Source organism: Pleuronectes platessa, chromosome 24 (genome assembly GCF_947347685.1).
Source record: "Pleuronectes platessa chromosome 24, fPlePla1.1, whole genome shotgun sequence".
NCBI lineage: Eukaryota > Metazoa > Chordata > Actinopteri > Pleuronectiformes > Pleuronectidae > Pleuronectes > Pleuronectes platessa.
In genome coordinates this window covers 6,761,586-6,783,218 of record NC_070649.1, presented here as the reverse complement: position 1 = coordinate 6,783,218, position 21,633 = coordinate 6,761,586, and the positions used below count along the sequence as shown (strand labels likewise).

The 21,633-nt window shown below is 42.8% G+C and overlaps 1 protein-coding gene across 1 annotated transcript; it reads left to right on the top strand.

The window, feature by feature from the left end:
* Positions 1 to 913: 913 nt before the first annotated feature.
* sh3bp4a (SH3-domain binding protein 4a) lies at positions 914 to 19,918 on the top strand. The gene is made up of 5 exons (XM_053417293.1): positions 914 to 1,154; positions 8,132 to 8,298; positions 8,793 to 11,140; positions 19,334 to 19,522; positions 19,694 to 19,918. The coding sequence occupies exons 2-5, from the start codon at positions 8,175 to 8,177 to the stop codon at positions 19,916 to 19,918; spliced, it is 2,886 nt and encodes a 961-aa protein (XP_053273268.1). The 5' UTR covers positions 914 to 1,154; positions 8,132 to 8,174.
* The last annotated feature ends 1,715 nt before the right edge of the window (positions 19,919 to 21,633 follow it).

The window sequence follows — 21,633 nt, the reverse complement described above, 5'->3', positions numbered from 1 at the left end:
AACCGGATAATTGAAATATAAACTCATCCAAAGTGGTAAAACCTCATTTCCATTGCAGTTTGTAGCGTCGAATCCTGTTTCTCCCAAATAAAGTAGATTTTGAGAAGATCCGAAGTGAAGGATTCAATTAGCGCGGGACCACCCTAATTGATAGTGACAGTGTCCTGACAAGTTGATGAAGAAGCGAGGGAGAGGAGCAGCAGGGGAGTGGAGGAGGAATCGGCTTACACCACATTAGTCTCTGTGTGTCAAGTAAGGCGATAAGGTGGCCTTAAATTAATGCTGCAGGAGAGATGTCACACGACTCATTGGTTTTTCTTTTACAGCCACTACAATGTGACACGTGATGAACCAATGGTGTCTGCATCATTTTAGCTTGTGTGCGATCAAAATGAGGCAAGATATCAACCGTGTTTTGATGTGTTGGTTTAAAATGTTGTGTTTTCTTGCACCTTCCCTCACAGAATACTACTGGTGAGGAGGTAAAGATATTTTTTGGTTGAATTATCCCTTTAAGTGTAATCCCTCAAATTGAGCAATTTGGAAAAGTTTTCATCAGACCATGATGCAAAAGTACAAGGAAGAGCCTTCATTTAAAACACACACACACACACACACACACACACACACACACACACACACACACACACAATCTATAAAACAACTACTAGAGTAATGAGTAATAGATTACTTGATTGCTGAGTGGGGTTCTCCAGTAAATCAATCACGAGATTAGGAAGTGATGAGTAAAGTCAATGCAACTCTGTGTGTGTTTGTTTGTGTTTGTGTGTGCGTGTGTGTGGTGTGTGTGTGTGGCCCCGCCCTCTCTGTGACGTCACCACTCTTCACCCCACACGCCAGCCCTCCTCTTCCTCCTCCTCCTCCTCTTCCTCCTCCTCCAGTCCTCCGGCTGACCGGAGCGGAGAAGCATCGCCTCCTGTTCGTCTCTTCTTCGTCTGTCACCGCTGAGAAACTTCTGGTGAACTGGAAACTATCGCTTCTTCTCTTTTCATTTCACCTCTTTCTTTCCACTGTTCGTGTTTCTCCACCTTGGAGACGAATGACGCGAGGAGAACCCGAGAGGAGGAGGAGGAGGAAGGAGAAGTGACCGCGGGGTCTCCATCAGCGTGTCCGAGGCTCCCAGCCAGCAAGAGGTCAGTTCACATTCACATTCACATTTATACTTTATTCATCCTAATTCTATTTTAAACGTAATATTCCTCTCAGCTTCACCGTTGGTTTCACAGAACAGTGTGTGGAGGGAAATTCGGCTCCACTCACGTCTCTGCTGTATAATATGTTATTCCTTACTTAATGAATATATAATATGTTATTCGTTACTTGATGATTCCTCCTTATTAGCTTGTGTGTCGTTTCTGAAGTTAGACACCGTCCAAGTTATGTCTGTTTGAAGCTTTCTGCTGCATGTGTTCTAATGGGGATTGGGAAATGATAAATGTTATTATGTGATACTGTCTTGAGTTGTAAACCAAATCATATGTCTGCTTTATTATGAAATATGGTTTTGATATAATTCATGACCAAATTCCTCCAAAAATCTACTCTCACGGGTTGAAAGGCCACCATCTAGGACCTTTCTTACATAAAGTCAAGTGTGTGTGTGTGTGTGTGAGTGTGTGTGTGAGTGTGTGTCGGCCAGTGACCACTCATGAATGTGTTATGAGCCTGGCCCTTTAAGAAGGTGGCCTTGTGGGTATTGTGTGTGAAGTAGGAGAAAGTAGACGTTGTCCATGCTAATTCAATTTTATTTGTAAAGCGCCAAATCCTTATATACATAATCTCAAGGCACCTTACATATTATGGTCGAGATGTTAAAAAGTTATAAAGAAACCAAACAGTCTCCGCGATTAGGAGAGAAATAACTCCCTCATTAACTAATTAAAAACTGTGACGTCACATCCACATAACACCAGTTGATAGCAATGTTTACAGCTATCCGTTGTTAGCAAAAACTTTTCATGATAACGCATTAGACGGTATATTTCAAGCATACTAATAATCACGCAATCCAGCTTGGATTTTGAAGCTGGGGTTGTTGAGGTTCCTCCGACCTTCCGAGTTGAAATTCCGACTTGAGGTGGCGTTCCAGTTGCAACTTCTGACTCAGGGGTCGGAAATTCCGAGCTAAACTTGTATGCGTGTGTTTACGATGTCTGTGTGTTGGTAGGCGTGTCTTAGCCCCGCCTCCCAGCACTGCGTTCTAAGGGTGTTCTTGAATCTCTAAGCAAAAACTCTTCAGCCTGAACTTTGGGTAGAAGTCGCACTTTTACAATTAACCCTGCCATTATTTTTAGGGTTTTATTCTGCTTTTTTTCAGTTATGCTACTATAATATTTCTACTTTCTCTCCCCAGTATTTATTATAGGTGTAAACTGAATGCCGTCCCGTCTTTTTTTTAATTCCCTCCCTCTTTCTCATTTCTTTATGTTAACTGTAGAGTGTTAAATATTTATGGCTATTCTTAAATTAGCATAGACACACAGGCAGCTACTGTCGGGAGCTCTGCAACAGATGGAGGTGAAAACGACTGTAGATGATAAGTTTACAATTAGCGGCCCCTGTCACATGTGCACACGAGGAGGTGCGCATACACACGTGGCAATAAGGTCATCTGATAAGCTGTAAATCCTCTCTCTCTGTCTTAAGGCAGACACCCACCCACACACACACACACACACACACACACACACTCTCTCTGTATGTGAGGAACTTGTGTTTGACTAGTTAGCAACTCTTTTGCCTTCATCCACAAGTCTTTCTGTTTTTTCATGTCCTGTCTCCTCCTTCCTCTTCCTCTTTTACTTCATCTTTCCTCCTTTACTGTTGTTTCCTCTACCGCCTTCCTCTTCTCTTTTTTTCCTCCCTTCAACATGTCTGCTTCCACCTTCCTCCTTATCTACCTCTCCTTTCTCATCATCATCCTTTTCTCCTGCCCTCATCCTCCTCTTGCCTCAGTTTCTTCCTTGTCTTTCTCATCCCTTTCTTCCAGACTACCTCCGCTTTCTTTAATTTTCCATCTTTTCTTACCTTCATAAAACTACTATTTCCTCTTATTTCTTCCACTTTGAACAAATATTATACTTTTCTTCACTTCTCCTCTTCATCATATCTTCCTCCCTCCTCTATCTTACACATATATGACCTCAAACTGATATTAAAGTGTCGCTAAATACCCCGACCTACACACACACATACACACACAGCCTGTTGTCTCCACCCCTGAGGGCTAAGCCTGAAAACTAGCATGTCATCGTTTTCCAGCTCCACGTGAAGGTGCACTCCATTTTGTAATGAAAGGCCACTCAGCACAACTCACACACACACAGACACACACACACACACACACAGATTTGGATCAGCACACAGTCCTTTACGCTGTAGCTCGAAAACTACTCTTTTTCTCGATCCATTACCGACATCTTAATTTCTGAACGCTCTGTTGATCTACATATATTTATACAGATCTGGTATAATAGACCATATAATAATCTCATCAACAAGTATAATGAACTGATTACAGTCATTATTCGAAGCTCCCACTGGGATTTTGAAGCCTGCGCAGCATCCGATGAGCTTCAGTCTGAGGTGCGTGTGAACAATATGTTCAAATATTAATTTTAATAGCTGACCGTTTTCACATGCTTTTGATTCATTTTCTTTAACGTGGCTACTTGTTGCAGGTCTAATTTATGTCTGTAAAAAAGATGTGTCTTCACTTCCTCCTACTATTCAGAAAATAACCCAGTGTTTGCGCAGTAGTGCTCGGGGGGATGGAGCCACAGAATCGAGGTCCCACCTATATTCGCAAACCCCCAATCACGACTCAATATCAGCTGTCAACCTATCTTTTAAAATCAAATAACTAATACCAAACCTATCTACAATAGTCATGCAGTATTTGTACGAGTTTATCCTGTTGAAAGTGTGAGGACTGTGTTTCCAGAGTGAGCAGGGACTGTTTTTATTACTGCCTCCACTGGTGCTTTCAAGGACTCTGGGACAAGGTCCTCTCTGGCTTGAATTTTCATCAAATTCATGCTATTCACCAGATAACTTCTATTTTTCCCTTCGACCTCACTGTGATTGAATGAAAACCATCATGTTGTCAGCTGCATCGCCACTAACGGCTGCCTCGAAGGTAGAAAACTTAAACATGCAAATATAAATCTAACGGTATTTTAAAAGAAGATGATGTCCCTGAATAACCGGCAGTTTAATTTGCCTCACGCTTTAAGTGAAATATATAAATTTAAGTGGAGCTGAAAGAAAACAAGTTCTAAAAGTGAAACATAATCGCTTCACATCACTGCTCAACCATGACGAGTTAAAATCACACTTAATTGCTAAGCCCTTTTCATGGGATTATAAATGCTGGTCATTGTGAAAGTTAGTTGCTTTTACCTTATGAATTCATGACATTAACAGACTCTTAACAGGCTCAGTCCATTTACAGAAAGACGTTTTATCACATCGTTCCTTGTGATTCGTTTTCCCGGCTGTTTTTTCCTTCGAAAAGAGGCGTGCAAGTTAAATTACAGCAGTCGGAAGCTTACTGTTGCAAATTGAACTACCTGCTGGCCTGAAGTTGACCCTCGGACGTGCTCCTAAGTGCTGCTTCTTCTTCCTGAGCCCTAACCTCTCTCTTATGAAGAATTTCTCAGTGCCGAGGTGCAAGCGGCACTAAAACTCTGTACTTATCAGGCTCATTTACCTGTAAATCTACCTCGAGGGCCAGCGAGGGCAGTTTGTAATAACTTTTCGGATGAATTTCTGTGATGATGAACCGATGCAGCTGGGGCAGAGCAGCGCCGCAGACTAATGTACTTGACCACATGCCAAGTGGAAGGTTTTATTTATTATTCATTCATTGTTTCTGCAGGTCAGGTATCAGCAGGTCTGCAGGGTAAAAACAAAAAACCTGAAATGTAATAAAGCTGCAGGAATAGAATGTTTTTCTATACCTCACACCAACCATCACTTGGAACCTTTAATAAAGGCAGGTTTATAACATCATATTCTATATTACAGAGTAGGAAGAAGTGTCAGCTTCAAGGGAAAAAGTTCCCCTTCATTTTTAATCACTCTTTCTAAATTAGTAACAGCTTTATCTTTGATTTATTAGACGTCTCCTGAATCAAAGGCACATCAGCAATAAGGGTTTTTCCTTGAGGAAAGCTGCAAAGATGAGGGACACCATCACAATCTGAGGAATGACAGAGCAAAATGCATATTCTCATTGATATTTAGATGCAGACACTTGCAGAGGAGATTTGCCGCCATGATTTCTCACATTGGGAAGAGGGAAGTTAAAAAGTAGTTTGTCCATGAGAGACAATTAATGACATTATGTCATTGGCACAAGATGGCAACGCTTATATCAGGGATATTTTGGCTTAATTTCTGAATAGAGGAAGTGGAGATGTGTCGTCCATCTTTGTTTCCAGGCCCCTTAAAACTACTTTACTGGAAACCTTAAAGTTCTACTCAGAGCTGACAGACGGTATCTAATCATAAAAGAACAAACACAACATATTGAGTGAGAAAACCTGTGTATTTGTATGTATTATATTAAAAACCTGTCTATTTGGTTTTAACATTTGTAGATTTTGGGAACAATCTCCTTAAACCAACAGTGCAGAATTGTCACTCAGGCTGAGCTAACTTTGGTTTGTTTGATTTGTGATTTAATAGTTTTCAGTTCTTCAGCCTCCCTCCTTGATCCAGGATTACGGCCTGTTGAACGCTGACGGACAGAATTCAGCGCTAGATCAAATTTAGATATCACATACTAGGGATTTAGTTTAATCTTTGACATGATAGATTTAGTTTTACAGCCACACGTTAGCAGCACCGCGTGTCTCATTCTCCATCCTGCAATCTGCTCATTTTAAACAGCTGCGATGGGGAAGCGATAAACTCTGTGTGCATATGGCTGCTGGAAATTGTTATTATAGCAACATTCATCCAGGGATTAGGTCGGGCTGACTCTCAGCTAATTAAACTTTCGACTCCCCGCCGTGCTCCCCACTCCTCTATCATGTCAGCCTGACTGAAACAAGTTAATAATTGCACTGAGTGCAGCAGCGGGGTAAAGAAATATCCCTGTTACCTATTTTGAGAACGGCTAACCCACAAGCCCTCCAGCTTTTTGCTGCACATCCCCTGAAAGCCCCAATTTTGAAGCATTTCCCTTCGCTGTTATTGAAATGTCCTGCTTATATGAGGTAAATAAAAAGTTATATGGAGTTCATTCCTCAGAACGCTATATATACTTTGTGTTAGCTGAAGAATCCGGTCCCCCCACCAAGCCAAGATGTTTTCTCTGATAACAGGAGGATTCAGCTTCCAGGAGGCTGATTGTGGATCTGCAGAGGTCGTTTGGAGGAATCCAGTCTGCTCTCAGCCTCCTGCTGCGTTTCCTGTCGCAGAGAACAGCAGCTCCCAGCTCCTCTCATCCCCCCCCCCTGCATCTGTCAGATCCATCCTCACCTCCTGCTGCATTTACCAGGGATCACCTCTGCATTATATCATAGCGGGGGACGGTGTCTTTGTCTGTCGGCTTGCTATTGATTGCGGGCTCGCTCCGGCTGCCTGCTAAGTGCTCACTTTCAGGCGGGAGGAGTTTTTTTTTTTTTAATCGACGGGTGACACGCTCCCTTGACGAGGGAAGACGGTGCAGGATGAGAATGAAATGTCACCTCAGCACGAGCTCCCAGGTGAACCGATGCAGCCATTAAACAAGGACAACTCAGCTCGGCTACAGCAGGAGGAAGGGATCAGAAACAGATTTCAATATTGATTCCACTAAAGTATTAATAGATCAGCCCAGTGCATTTAAAAAAAATGCCAAACTGGGAACTATTTTATCGTGTTTCCATGTTTTCGTTTCACATATGAAGAGCCTCCTCCTGTGACATCTTCATATTCAGATGCAAATATACTTTGTACTTAATTTTTTGCGATTAGTGACGCTCAGTGTACTTGACCATTTTGCTGAGGAAAGGAAAAGGAGTGGAACTTTTTTCCTCCATCTCATCTGATAAAAGTTGTCCTCGGGGGAATCAACGTGGAATTTTTTTAAATGGGATGAAAATTGATCTCCAACCCTTGAAATCTTGAATTAGTGTGAAGAATGGATTTGTGAAGACAGTTTATTTGAGGGAAGTTCTGACCAGATGTTCGGGGACTCAAATCTCTGCATTCAACACTGAAAGACTCTGAATAATTTATATCCAACCTTACTAATAATAGCTCATTATTAGCTGGGTGTCTTTCTCAGGTTTGACTGAAAACAGGATGCACGGTGATTTGTTGAAAACAGACTGCGTACGAATAAAAAAATATTTTATTGGGGAAAATTTGGCTCCAAACGATGAAGCTCTAATTAAGATGATCAGTGATGGAAATTTACATGGCCGCTTCCACAATCTGTGTCGCCTCTAATAAGATTAAAATGGCATAATTAGCGTGCAAATGCAAACGTTCCCGCTGTCGCCGCTCTGCCACATCCTGTTGGAGTAATAAAGTCTCCTGCGACTGAATGGAACAACATTTTTGGAGCAAAACCCTTTAATCAGATTACAGTCGTCTGCCGACTTTGTGTTTTCATACAAATTAAAGGATAATGTTAACTAAGAGATTTGATTACTGCTGCATATTAATAACTTTAATGTCATAATAGAAAAGTTTGCTCACAACATTCTCTCCTCTGATTCTGTTTCTATGTTGCTTTTCGATTACTCCTCCTCTGAATCATCTCTCTCTCTCTCTCTCTCTCTCTCTCTCTCTCTCTCTCTCTCTCTCTGCATTCTTTGCATCGATTTGGATAGAAAGTCTCCACGTTCAGCCGGGAGCTCATTTCTCTCTTCAGCACAACCTTCAGAACTCAAAGAAAGAAGTGACCTTTGTCAACCTTATTTTCTGCAGCTGCGCTCTGACCTTTGCTGCTGTTTATTATGTTACTGATCTAGAAAATGACGCTTCACGTTGCAGTATTGCTTCTGGAGTTTGCTCCATAATGGAGCATCAGCCAGACGGCTGAATGCAGATGTGTTTAATATTTGCTGGCTGCTTCCACCGTGAAATCCTTTGTGTTTGTTTTCCTTTCCAGATGAAAGGCTGCCAATGAGAGAACGCTACGATAAGTATCAGCCATGGCTGCCCATCGAATCATCAGAGTAACGAACAACAACCACGTCCTCCCTCGCTGCAAGTCGGAGGGGACACTCATCGACCTCAGTGAAGGGGTCACTGGGGCCAGTCTCAACGATGTCAAAGGTCAGTGTTTCTATCTCATCTTGCCACATATTCATATATCAATTTATGTAAAAAGGCTTTATTATCTAAGTATTGTTTCAATTTGTTAATCGCTTAATATTTCTAGAATTGAAAGAATCAGTTTGAATGATTTGCTTATCATCTTTTGCAAATCAACTATTTGCTCATAAATTAATCATAATCCTGTTTTTGTTCTTGGCTCTTTCACTTCAGCGATTGAATTAGCGCTTTGTTTACATGCTCTATATACGCCAGTGAGGCGGGCTAAAAATAGGAAATTGTGCCGCTCATCTGCTCATACATTTAACCAGTGATCTGTAAATGTTGTAGCTGCTTTCAGATGATGAAGTTGATGATAATCAGCCAGTGACAGATTAAGTGCACTTGTCTAAAATAGGTCCAAACAAGCTACAAACACTCTGCAATCAAGACAAATAGGAGACCATGATTAATAGTTTTATGAGATTTGGTCTGATGTCTTTTTTCTTTTCCAGTGCCTTCTCCCAGTGCCTTAAGGCTGGACACTTCCTCCTCCTTTGGAGCTGCACAGGAAGTGGTTGCCATAAAGGATTATTGCCCCAACAGCTTCACCACACTGAAATTCTCCAAAGGCGATCGCCTCTATGTGCTGGACACATCAGGGGGAGAGTGGTGGTACGCCCACAACAACACGGAGATGGGCTACATCCCAGCCGCCTACGTCCAAGCGGTCAACTTCAGGAACTCTTCGCTTAGCGATAGCGGGATGATCGACAGTCTTGGGGAAGGATATGAGGATGGGTCAAAGGAGTTTGGCGGTTTGGGGGAGTGGACAGGCATGACCCTTAGACCCTCCCCGATATACAAAAACAGCCCCTTCTCTGTGAACCCACTTATTTGTTCTTTAGATCAAAATTGCAAAGATGTGGGTCAAAGGAACTCAGCAGACCTTATTCTGTTCGACGCTTTGGCCTCACCATCATCTTGCTCCAACTTCAACACTAGCTCAATGAATGGGTTCAGCAGCTGCCATGTTAACACCAACACCCCCACCAGCCCAAACCAGGAAGTTGTACCTAACCTCCACAGGGATAATCCGTTTTTCAGGAGTAAACGTTCTCATAGTCTCTCAGAACTGTCTGTTCTGCAAGCACAGTCTGATCCAACCTCACCGTCTTCGGGATTCTTCACAGGCCTTAAGGCTCCTTCACCAGAGCAGTTTCAGAGCAGGGAGGATTTCAGGACTGCTTGGTTGAACCACAGAAAGCTCGCCAGGTCTTGTCACGACCTCCAGTCTTTGGGCCAAAGTCCCGGCTGGGGTCAGACACAGCCAGTGGAAACCAACATAGTTTGCATGTTGGACAGTAATGGGGGAGTTGTTCAGCTTCCAGACACCCATATCAGCATGCACATCCCTGAGGGCCACGTCAGCAATGGAGAACACCAGCAGATCTCAATGAAAGCCTTACTGGACCCTCCACTGGAGCTTAACACCGACCACTGCTCCACTTTGAGCCCTGTAGTGGAGATAAAGCTCAGCAACATGGAGACCAAGTCCTTCATCACGCTGGAGATGACGGTAGCAGTAACTGTGAAGAAAGACACTTGTCACACTGCTGAGGTGCTTTGTGTTCGGAGCGATTGCAAAGAGGGGCCTTACACACCGATTCCTAACGCTTACATTTACAAGGAAACAGTCCAGGTGCAGTTGGACAGCTTAGAACCCTGCATGTATATTGCTGTTGTGGCTCAGTCCCAGTATCTCAGCCACAATATGACTGTTTGGGACTATGTGCAAAGGAAAGTCACTTTGGGTGTTTATGGACCCAAGCACATCCACCCGTCTTTCAAGACAGTCGTGGCCATGTTTGGACACGACTGTGCCCCCAAGACCTTGTTGGTTAGCGGGGTGGGCCGGCAGGCAAGTTCAACTCCACCAGTGGCCCTTCAGCTGTGGGGGAAGCACCAGTATGTGTTGGGATACCCTCAGGACCTCCAGGTGGGATTGTATTCCAACATGTCCAACTACCAGGTGAAGGCGAGCGAAGGCGCTGGCTTGATTCGGGGATTTCAGGTCAAACTGGGGAAGGTCAGCAGGCTCCAATACATGATAACATCGCACAACCCCGACAGCATCGCAGACTTCACTCTCAGGGTTCAAGTCAAGGACGCCCTGGACTGTATTATCACCCAGTTCTGTGTCCAAACACCACAGCCACCGCCAAAGACTGGAGCGAGGACATCCAGTCAGAGAAGGTTCTTGAAAAAGAAAGAGGTGGATAAGATTGTCCTCTCACCACTGGCTGCCACCTCCAAATACCCAAAGTTTCAGGACCGGTGCATTACCAGCCTGAAATTTGGGAAGTTGATCAAAACGGTGATCAGGCAGCACAAGAGCACCTATTTGTTGGAGTACAAGAAAGGGGATGTTATTGCTTTGCTCAGTGAGGAGAAAATCAAACTGCGAGGGCAGCTGCGGACCAAAGAGTGGTACATTGGTTACTATCAGGGGAAGATGGGTCTTGTCCATGCCAAAAACGTTTTGGTTCTGGGTAAGGTCAAGCCAATTTATTGGTGTGGGCCAGACCTGACGACCACCATTCTACTGGAGCAGATCCTGAAGCCTTGCAAATTTCTTACATACATTTATGCAACTGTGAGGACGGTTTTAATGGAGAATGTGGGAAACTGGAGAGCGTTTGCAGACGCCCTGGGGTACGGGAATTTGCCGTTGAATTATTTTTGCCGGACAGAGCTGGACAATGAGCCAGAGCGTGTGGCGTCAGTTCTGGAGAAACTCAAAGAGGAGTGTATCAACATGGAGAACAAGGAGAGGAAGTCATTCCAGAGGGAACTCATGATGGTAAGAAGAAAGTGTTTTGTTAAGTAATATTTTAGTTTTAGTCACAATGTTCAAAACCTGAGCAATACAAATATTTTCTTGCATTGGTAACAATCAATTAGCACAAAGGGATTCCACAGACTCGGCATAAGCCTTTAATTTTGATTCTTTGACTTGACTGAAATTTCCTCCCATATTGTGTTGCACCTAAAACAAGCCAGTTGTAATTGTCTAATCTTTGTCTTTTGGCTTAGAAATGCTGGAGGAGAAACAGAAAGGGCAACCGTTTTACAACTGTGTTAAGAATGTTGTTAAGCAAGGCAATAATATTCGCTTCCTATTTCCCTTATGTTCTTCCTCTTAATCTCCAATGCTATTTAGACAGCACAAAGTTTTTATCTAAAGGTTGAAACGATTAACATGAGCTTTAAAATGTTGACATTGTGGCTGAGGGACTGTCCTCATACCATTGACAGAGCATGGGGTGCTGACTTGTTTTTATGTGGGCTCCTAGGACCAAATTAAGTCTATCATCTTATCTTATCATCATTACTTGCCTGTGCTAAACGTGGAAATGATAGATTCAAATGTAAATTACATTCACAAAGCTGGTTAAAGAGAATATTTTGCATTTAGCTGCAATTGTCCTGAGAGAAAATTGATGCCATTCTCCTGTATCCTCCCAACTGTAACATGCTGTTGCTGAAATACAATTTTTCAAATCATTTACTTGCCAGATAAATATTATAGCATGACCCTGCCACAGCAGCTTAAATGATGTATGTTATGAAGCGAGCAAGATAAAACTACTGTCAGTGTCTCTCAGCTGGTCGCTGCGTCATTAGTTGAGCCTTGTTGAAGCTGCAAAGAACAAAAATCCTATTTTCCAAACAGAGTCGCCCTGTGCCTGATTTATTAGTCCACTGTTACCATGATGGCTCTCAGAACAATGTCTCTGGGAGTTCTTGTTAACATGTATTGAATAATGAAACTTGTCTCACTGGATCCCTGAAATAGTTCCAGCATCCAATGTGACACAATCTGAGTCCGGATTTGAATCTTTACGTTCTCGTACCGGAATGCTAAACAACTGGTGTTCGGCCCGAGGCGGCTCATAGCGGGAACAGCCATCATATGAATAATGAGGGGCAGGAGGGCTGCGGGAGAAAGGCCTATAAAGGGAAAAGCACATGAATAAAATTTAACATCTGGAGTTGGAGCGAAAACAACTTTGTCAAACGGACACACACAGTCCTCGGTGTGTTTTTCTTCTCCGACAGCGCTGGCACCCTGAGGGGAAGAAAAAACAGTCCTGAGACATTCCCCTCGTTAGACGCCATTATTCAAAAAGTACTTTGGCAAAATATATTTGACTTCTGCTGTTTATCCAGGCAGCGTTGATGAAGCGTGCATTGACATGCTCATTGTGGCCACAGGTTCGAGCTGGCAGCGACAGCAGCAGCTGGGGGTAAAGTGCCTTTCTAAACAGTAGCTGTGAAGATAAATGAGAGTGGCACTTATTTGCTGTTCACACTGTTACTCGTAACAATCCACAGGCGGCTGCCTCCCCCTGTTTCTAAGTCATGTGACCTCCCCCTTAATCTCACTGAGTCTAAAGCTAAAGAGGGAAGCTTTTATGTTTCATAAAAAAGCTTTTATTCTTGCGACTACGTACTCCTCCTGCAGAGGCTCTTTATCCTGCAGTGTTCTTTACTGTCTCCTAACAGGTTTTATCCTTGACTCAGCCAAGTTCCACTTTGCTGATATTTGCAAGAAAGTGAAACAAGGACACACTTGTATAGATACAGAGATTCCCCCGAACACCATTAAGAATGCCATTGGTCCAAGAGAAGACATCAATGCTTATACTTTTCACCATTGTTTCTAATTTGTCGTTCTTGGTGTTCGTGAATGGTCCCGTTTTATAGTGTTCTCGTTTGGACAGGGATTATTGCTGATACACAGATAAAACACTTGGGTGGACTGAGATGGTTTAAGTTTTAAAATGCTCAATTTTTATGATATGGATGAAGCCTCACTGATTAAATCCGCCACCCACACGATGCAGAGAACCATTTCCACCTTGAACGGGCTGTAAAAGTGGCTTCAGATGTTCTTTATTGAAGCCGGGAACAATGTAGAAAGTTGTGTTGTTGACCTTGATGGAAGAATTTGTCCACACAGAGGTACTATTTTAGAGGACATTCAGCAAACGTTGGACCCAAACTTGTGTTTCTACTTGTATAATCTTTCCTGGTTGAATGCAGCTACAGACTGGCGTCGCGTTTCACCTTGAATTATTGGGACATTTGTCTTCAGAATTGACTCCCGTGATACATTTGTAATTTGTATGTATTTATGTGATAGTGATGTTTTTATGCTTTGTTTTGAACTGATTTTCTCTCCTGGATTTCCAGACAAATCTAAAATCCATTTTCTCTTGCTGTGAAAAAGTCACTGCTCGGCTAGTTGTTGTATTTCACCTATTCCAAACCATTTTGTGAAAGTGTTTTTGTGTATATCTGTGAGTCCTGCAACATTTTCCCCAGAGATCACAAAATTGCAATCAAGTTGCTATACAGCAAGTTTCAGTGAGTCATACTGAATCACGGCAAAAAGTTTTCCTCCAGAACAAACAGCCCATTTTATATAATTCCTACTCAGTAAAATATTTATATGTGAGAACCTCAGGCTTTAATCCACGATTAGCAAACAAGGCATTCATTGTTTCCTCTTAATAATGTGGTTTTCATCTGCTCGACCTGAATCCAAAATCTGCAAAATGTTAAAAATAAGTGTCTAATTCAAGAACAGAGGACAAACATTGAAATCAAAGAGCCAAACAACATTGCATTAGTAAGTTAGGGAGAGGTGTTAGTTAAAGATGGGATGGACCATTCTCCTCTAAAGTGGACAAATCGAACAAAGGGATCTTCCTCACCTCATTACGCTGATTTAATTAATTTGTTCAGCCCCGGGTTGTTAGCTGATCTTTTCAGATAACAACAACAATACAGACAATTCTGTGTCTTTGGACGTGAAGCCTTCGCGTCCTGAACTAGGACATGAGGAAGGAGTGGACTGTTTATCAATATGTACAAAATGTCAGCCCCTAGAAGTGAAGCCAAAGCCTCTTGATCGCCCCCTACCGGCTGGCTGTAGTATTGATTGATTCTGAAGTTTGTTTTTTAATTGGTAATTAAACAATAGTAATATTAAAATGGGGTGAATTTTCAGGTGAGACTTTAATACTGCGGCCGGACCAGAATGTCTCCACATACCCCAATGGTGGAAAAAACGCTAGGATTTGTATTTGTATTCAGTACAAATAATAACGTCAAACACAATTGAAGATGTAAGCAACAAGCTTAACTTGTTGTGAGTGATCAGGTATAAAGGTAAAAGCTTTTGCACGGCGTAGAATTTAAATTTAAGTTCTGCCCAAAGAGAGAGATGCTGCACTTGAGATTCAATGATGCATCTCCCTGTAAACAGCGTTGTAGCAGAACAAGTCCTGTTCAGCGTCAGAGCAGCTCATTACGTCCCCCCCCCTCTCAGCCACACTACAGCAGACAGGTGTTCCCATGTGAAATGCGAGCAGCCATTGATCAGGACCGAGCTGGAGGCCAGGCGGGGCATCCGACACCGCCCCGGCAGATCTTTTAACGTGGCGGCTCCAGTTACTGAGGCAGAGGACAAAATGAGAAAGACATCCCCTGTGCTTGTCTGTGGCTGAAAGGCCAGGAGAGTGTCGTTTAATAATAGATCCACGCAGAGAGGCTAGGTGAATCACTCCGGCCTAGGCCGTAATCAATCCCCCGCTCGTAGACTCCTATCCACAACCAAGGCCTTTAACTTTAACCCACAGCAGCTCAGAAAATTTGACTTCTTCATAAATGTATACAGCTCCCTCAATCCTCTGTTACAGCCAATAAAACTGCATGTTAATTTTGTGATGAATATTTAACAGCCAGGCTGATTATTCCCACCTGGATGCTGCAGGTTTACTGGACCATGAAACAAAAGATCTGACAAAGCAAGGAGAGTTAGAGCTGAGATTATTAAAATCATAAAACAGCCAAGTTCAAACTGCACAAAGGACTTTTTATAAGAAATCTGACTTTTCTTCAGCAAATCGGCTCCACGACTGATCCAGAGTCCGACCACAAGAGCAGCAGGTCGAGCATTTAAAGTTTATAGTTTAAAGACAGAGCAGTGGTGTGTCAGCGAAATGGACGATGATGAATGTGGTTGCTTTTCTTCTCTTCTTCATTTAGTGAGTTTTGTTTTTTTGAATTTAATTTGTCTCCTGTCTGTTCTCGCCCCTTTATTATGCACACTCGTCTCTAGACTGTTAATTAGGCCGTTTGTTGAAACATGAAGAACATCACTTTTAATTCCCACCCTGAATCCTAATGTTGGCTAAAGCCCGCCAGAGCTTTTTTCTTTCTTACAGACACTGAATTATTTCTACAAGTTGTGGGAGTTTCAAGGTGTTTGTTTGAAGAGTTGATTTCCCTGCCGCCTGACAATTCTTTACCCTTCAGATATTTCTTCCTCTGGGCTATTTTTTGTTATTGGCTTTTCCAGAAGAAGCATCGGGTTTTCTGAGGTCAATTCTCAGACACTCAACACTTGACATTGGTTTAACTCCCACATTAGCACAGAGCTGCTCACATAAGACACTCTCAACCTCAGCAGGAACAAGAGCTCATCCAGCAATAATTGCACATTTATGGGGTGTTGCTGTCCATATGTAAATTTGATGTAATATGTAAATGCATCAAAATACATAGTTCATGAATACAGTGATCACATACAACTGCATTTTAACACATTAAGTCTGAAAGGACGTTTTGATGACTTGTTGCTTCTCCTCCTGCCCCATATTTTCCTCCTTTTCCGCTCTTTTTGTTTTTTACCTGTCACTATCATTATTATACCCCCCCTCCCTCCTCCCTATTGAGTATTTTGGAAGCGAGGCTCATTTAGCTGACAGCGTCCCGGTCAGCTGTCAGCTCTGTCTGTCCGTCTGCTCTGAGGCGTCCTGCGTGTCGCCGCTATCTCCTATTTTTCAGTAACTTTCGTCTCTTACGGAGCAGCTGGTTTTCTATTAATAGACCAGAATCATCTTGATGGTTAACAATGTGGAAACATCGACCAAAACCAGGCAGCAAACAAGGGACGACATCATGCCGGTGCAGCTGTAACTCAAATTGTTGGCATTCAAGCTTTTTTATGGGGAAAACAACACAATCTAAGTTATTATTATTGGTTTCAAGATCATCAGAACCTCTAAACACCAGTATTTAGGTACCACAGGAGTCTATTTCTGTTTCGCCCATTATAAACAACAGAATATCAACAGAATATCTCTTAACCATCTTTTTTTTTTTTTTTAAATGACTGGTCCACGTGCGTGTCTTGACCCCCTGACCTTTATTTTGAAGCAAAAACTCCTTCCTGTTTCTTATTGTGTCACCTGCCTTTAATCCCTTCCGGCTTAAAGGGCACATCTCCTGATTTGCATTTGAACACATCATGCTCATCTCCAGACAGCAGGGCGGCTCAAGTGTGTGTGTGTGTGTGTGTATGTGTGTGTGTAGCGTGGCCCGGCTCTATATTCAGCCTGAAACCTGTGTTTGAAGCCTGAATCAGCAGACGTCATAGTATCACGGTAGAAGGCCAAAGTGCTCGACAGCCAGGTGGTGGAGAGAGATAGAGCAGGAGGGAGGGAGAGAGGTGAATATAGATGATATACCAAGACTGCTGCTTTAAAAATAACAAACTGAAATGATAAATTATATTATATGGCTCGAGCATTACGTTATTGGGACCTGCAGTTTACAAAAATGGAGAGTCAAGGTTTGAATATTGTGATGACACTTCGCACACTAATGTACGCGGCTAAATATCCAGGTATCTTTCACTATTTACTGCCATTTAAAGTATTTTCAACATGCCATGTAGAGCAAAAAGTATGTAAATATGTAGGATTTTACATAAATGACAGAAATTGCCGTAATCATTCTTAAAGCAAATTTTATGTTATAGTAAATCTTAGGGCCAAGGAACTCCACTGGTTCTAGAGCCCGGGGCACATGCCCACTTTGCACATTTGGTAATCCGACGTTGTTTTCATCAATAAATTAGAAAGGAAATTAAATTGGTACTAATGAGGTTCTCTAGTCATTGTATTCCTTATGTTTGTTTTTCCTAGTATGTCATTAGAGTTCATTGCAATCTGTGACTGTGTTCACATATTGTCGCTCCCCATGAATTTGAACTTGATAGATGGAGAGAAATCAGCAAAAAAGGTGGTTCTTTTTGATTCAGATTAGAGTGGTTTGGGTCACAGGAGACTGCATGTTCGTGTCTTTGTGTGTGTGTGTGTGTGTGTGTGTGTGTGTATGTGTGTGTGTGTCTTTGTGTGGGGTTGTCTGTGTGCGCACTCTGCTTTGAAGCGGCAGCTGAAAGACAGGGAGGCTGAAGCTGTTGAAACCACTCGAGCTCAATTAAATTAAGTTGAGGCTCCACTGGCGAAGGAAGAGCAGAATCTATTGGATTTACACTTTACATATTTCTAGGGGCCTGGCGCTGAAGAGTGCTTCTAAACCCCCGCTATCGCTGAAATTATTCATGAAAGCAAAGAACTTGAAATTAATCAAAAGCAGATGTGATAGGAGATGCCTTTTAAAAAACATTGTCCTCATTGATGTCGGTGGAGATGGAACCCAGAGATCAGCATTTTCTTTAATAATAATATTCCCAAAGCAGAAAATGATAGGAAATGATATTAAAGATGAGAGCAGCTCCATTCAAACTGAATAAGATCTATTATCATGTGCCGGTCAGCCTTAGATGAATTCTTGGACTAGTATTATGAATTTGCCTGATTTATGAATGTAATGAATTTATGATTTATGGATGTTAGTGTGGATTTGAGTTATCAGTGGTCCGACGGGATGAATCACATTGTGTTGCGTTCAGGATTCATCGTTTTTATTTGTATTCTCTGTCTGAAGGCCGCTAAGACAAATCGCATCTGAAGATCAGGAGTTTCACGCAACACTGAACTCAACATACATCCGACCTGATGAAGCCATTAATAAGCCGAGTGTGCGCTGTGTGTGTGTGTGTGTGGGGGGGGGGACTCTTGTGGTCAGAGACGAGGAAGAAGAAGAGAGAGGAGCAGTTAGAGGGAGTTAATACCCAACGTGACGTCACCCTGGGGCTTTAAAGCTGCCGTTGCGAAGCCTCGAGCTCGGCATTGTGTCCGGCGCCATCTTGGAGTTTTGAAACCAGAAGTAACCATATTTAGAAGAGCAGGAAGCCTCTTTTCAAAATAAAGTCTGCATAGGAAGGATTATAATTTCAATTCTCACCTTTCCGGCTAATTATCATTAATTTATTTTGTTCAAAATCGTGACAGCCTCTCTGAGATTATTTGTTTATCTTTCAGCTTGTCCCAAAGGCAGAAAGGCAAACATAAATACCTCAGGTGCTCTTGTTACAGAGAAGAAACGGCTTCCTCTGACAAACAGTGGGTGAATCTAATCCTTAACCCTCTCCTGTGAGCCGCTGTGTCCCCCAGGCTGCCGCTGTGAATACGCTCTTACTCATCTAACCTGAATAAATCAGGGTTAAAAAATACAGAGCATTAACAAAAGCAGCTGAGTGGAAAATACGATGTAGGCAAGAGGCGCACGACGGCCGCTGAGGTGTTTCATTTCGCTGGAGAATGACTAGTGATTGTGTGTGTGTGTATCTGTCATCTACTGCAGATTCTCACATCTTGGAACACACACATATACGTACACATGCTTCAAAGAGCTGCATCGTCCTGTGGTGATACCTCTCAGCTTCACTGCAGGGGGGGGGGGGATTTCTTTGCTGCCAGACACAGAGAGCCGCAAGGAAACGGAAGCTCTCTCTTTCGTGGGGATCTTAGGCTTTATCTATACTTCTTTGTTTTACGCCCTGTCCATACTAATGCAAATGTTTTGGAGAAAAGGTGTTTTATTATGAAAGGGGACTAAAAGTGCTTGTGCGGATGGAGATATATTTAGTTTTCTAACCCAGTTTAAAGTGAAAACTCAGAATCACACCTCTTCACCTAGTCTACATACATATTGTTCTGCCATATCATGAATAAAATCTTTCTGTAATCCAAACCTCACTCCTCTGCTGCCTGTTCTCTCCTCCACCTGCCAGGCGCTGCTGAAGATGGACTGCCAGGGTCTGGTTGCCCGGTTGGTCATGGATTTCGTTCTGTTGACCACGGCGGTGGAGGTGGCGGCGCGGTGGAGGGAACTGGCTGAGAAACTGGCCCGAGTGTCGAGGCAGCAGATGGAGGCGTACGAGGCGCCACACCGCGACAAGAACGGACTTCTGGACAACGAGGTGAGACGGTATTACACAATGGTTTATGAAAAAACATTCCTGGACCCCCTTTCTGAACTGGATCTGCCCCAAAATGTAATGGTTTCTTCCCTGACCTGCACCACATCCTTCTACTTACTAAATCAATCTTCTTCTTTCCGTTTCTCTCTGACTTCCACTCGACTCCTTCAGTCCATGTGGAAGCCCGCCTATGACTTCCTCCTGACGTGGGCGGCCCACGTCGGCGACAGCTACCGCGACGTGATCCAGGAGCTCCACGTCGGCCTGGACAAGATGAGGAACCCCATCACCAAGAGGTGGAAGCACCTCACCGGCGCCCTCATCCTCGTCAACTGCCTCGACACACTCCGCAGTGCCGCCTTCTGCCCGACCGGGTACGGAGACTTTGCTGTGTGAGGATTATCTTCCATGTGGGGAATCTTATCCTAAGCTCAGTGTTGCTTTTACTGACTCATGTGGGAAGTTACTCCATCGTGGACACTTTACTGAGGACACACAATTGGGACGGACATCAGAGATTTAAACCATTTATAGGCACATCCTAGTCTTTTGGATCAGTACTGATGCAACACAGTATTGAATCGCCAATGGACGATTTCTGGCTCGACGATGTGAAAATATTGGATCTCTTTTTCTGCCTCTTACTACATTTTTCAACTTCATCTCCTTCTACCTCACCCCTTTTCTTTATCCATGTATCTCTTCTTCTCTTGTCTCTATCTCTCCATCGAATTAAAAGCTTGTTTGATTTTCTGTCTTCGGACCTCAGGACATCAGAGACCTCAACCACTGCAATACATAACCAGACAGACCGTGACCTCTGACCTTTTCCTCATCTTTGAAAGTTGATTGGATTGCCTGCCCTGTCGAACTTTAAACATAAACTAATTTCCCCTCCAGTCCCATTCATCAGTTTTTGTTAGGCTGCCATCTGCTGGCCAAGCAGATGTTTTAAAAAATCTTTTCAAACATTCACACGCTGAGAACTTTCGACACTGATTTTCTTGCCCAAAAAAAAGTTAGCCCAATTCCAACTTCACAATTTTGCTGTAAAGGTAAAGATCTAAGATAAACTTCTATTTTTTATACTAGCAGAACGACACAAAGAAATGAAAACAGCAACACAACAATAACATGTTCTCTATTTGATTTTGCTTCCGGTGAGTGAAACATCTATTTGATGTCCCCCATAAAAACATTTTTAATTGATTAATCCAAAATACTCCTGATATTTCGGATTAATAAATATTTGAACAGGTTAATGTAAGAAAATGTACATAACCATGACAACTAGATCATTATTATCTTAAATTTATTTTTGTACTTATTTATCTCTCCGACATCTACAGAGTAAATCAGATCAAATTATTGTGGCTTCAGTGCACGATGTAAACCCTGCTCCCTCCATGTTAGTGGATGGGACCAATAAAAATATACCTCAAATATATTTGTCTCAAAGATGTTTCCTGTTTTCTGATAAGTTTGGTTTTAATTAGTTGTTTGGGGATGTAAAAATGGAGTGAAACATCTTGATTGACAGCTGAGATGGACTCTCAATTGGTCGAGCGTGCATCTGCGGGACCTTGACACTGTGACTTGACTCCACGACCACCGGTTGGCTTTGTGTTTGGAGGAAAGTGGAGCTGCGACTTCATCTTTATTCAGTTCTCTAATTTAGGAGGAAAAGGTCACGCCTACAGGAATCCTCTTCCGGGCTCTTTACATCCGTTCCATGCCGTCTCCCCACCACCATCCTACCCCACGTCATCCATCCCCCCCATGACCCTTCCTCCATCCCTCGACCCTCAATCCATCCCGCCTGTGTCATCTCAGCTCACCTCCCGTCTCTATTGTGCGGTAAATAATTCTGAGTCCACTTCTTCATTTGCCTGGTCTCTGGTGAAAACCACACAGAAATGATCCAGTTTTCGTTGAATTTGTATTTTACGAAGCCTTTTGATTTTATCGCCTCTGCATGAATAGTCAGCTTAGACGCGGTCAATGTTTTAGCATTTCTTTTGTTTGTCTGATTCGTTTCAATCTTTCTTTCCAGTTTGTTTTGTGGCTGCTGCTGTGGTACTGTATCTGTTTGTTTCCTGAACCTGATCTGT

Bases quoted from the DNA above. Each gene is read 5' to 3' on its own strand.
- sh3bp4a (XM_053417293.1), top strand. From the start codon at position 8,175: ATGGCTGCCCATCGAATCATCAGAGTAACGAACAACAACCACGTCCTC. The intron at 11,141-19,333 runs GTAAGAAGAAAG...TCCACCTGCCAG, and splicing joins TCCAGAGGGAACTCATGATG to GCGCTGCTGAAGATGGACTG. The intron at 19,523-19,693 runs GTGAGACGGTAT...CGACTCCTTCAG, and splicing joins ACGGACTTCTGGACAACGAG to TCCATGTGGAAGCCCGCCTA.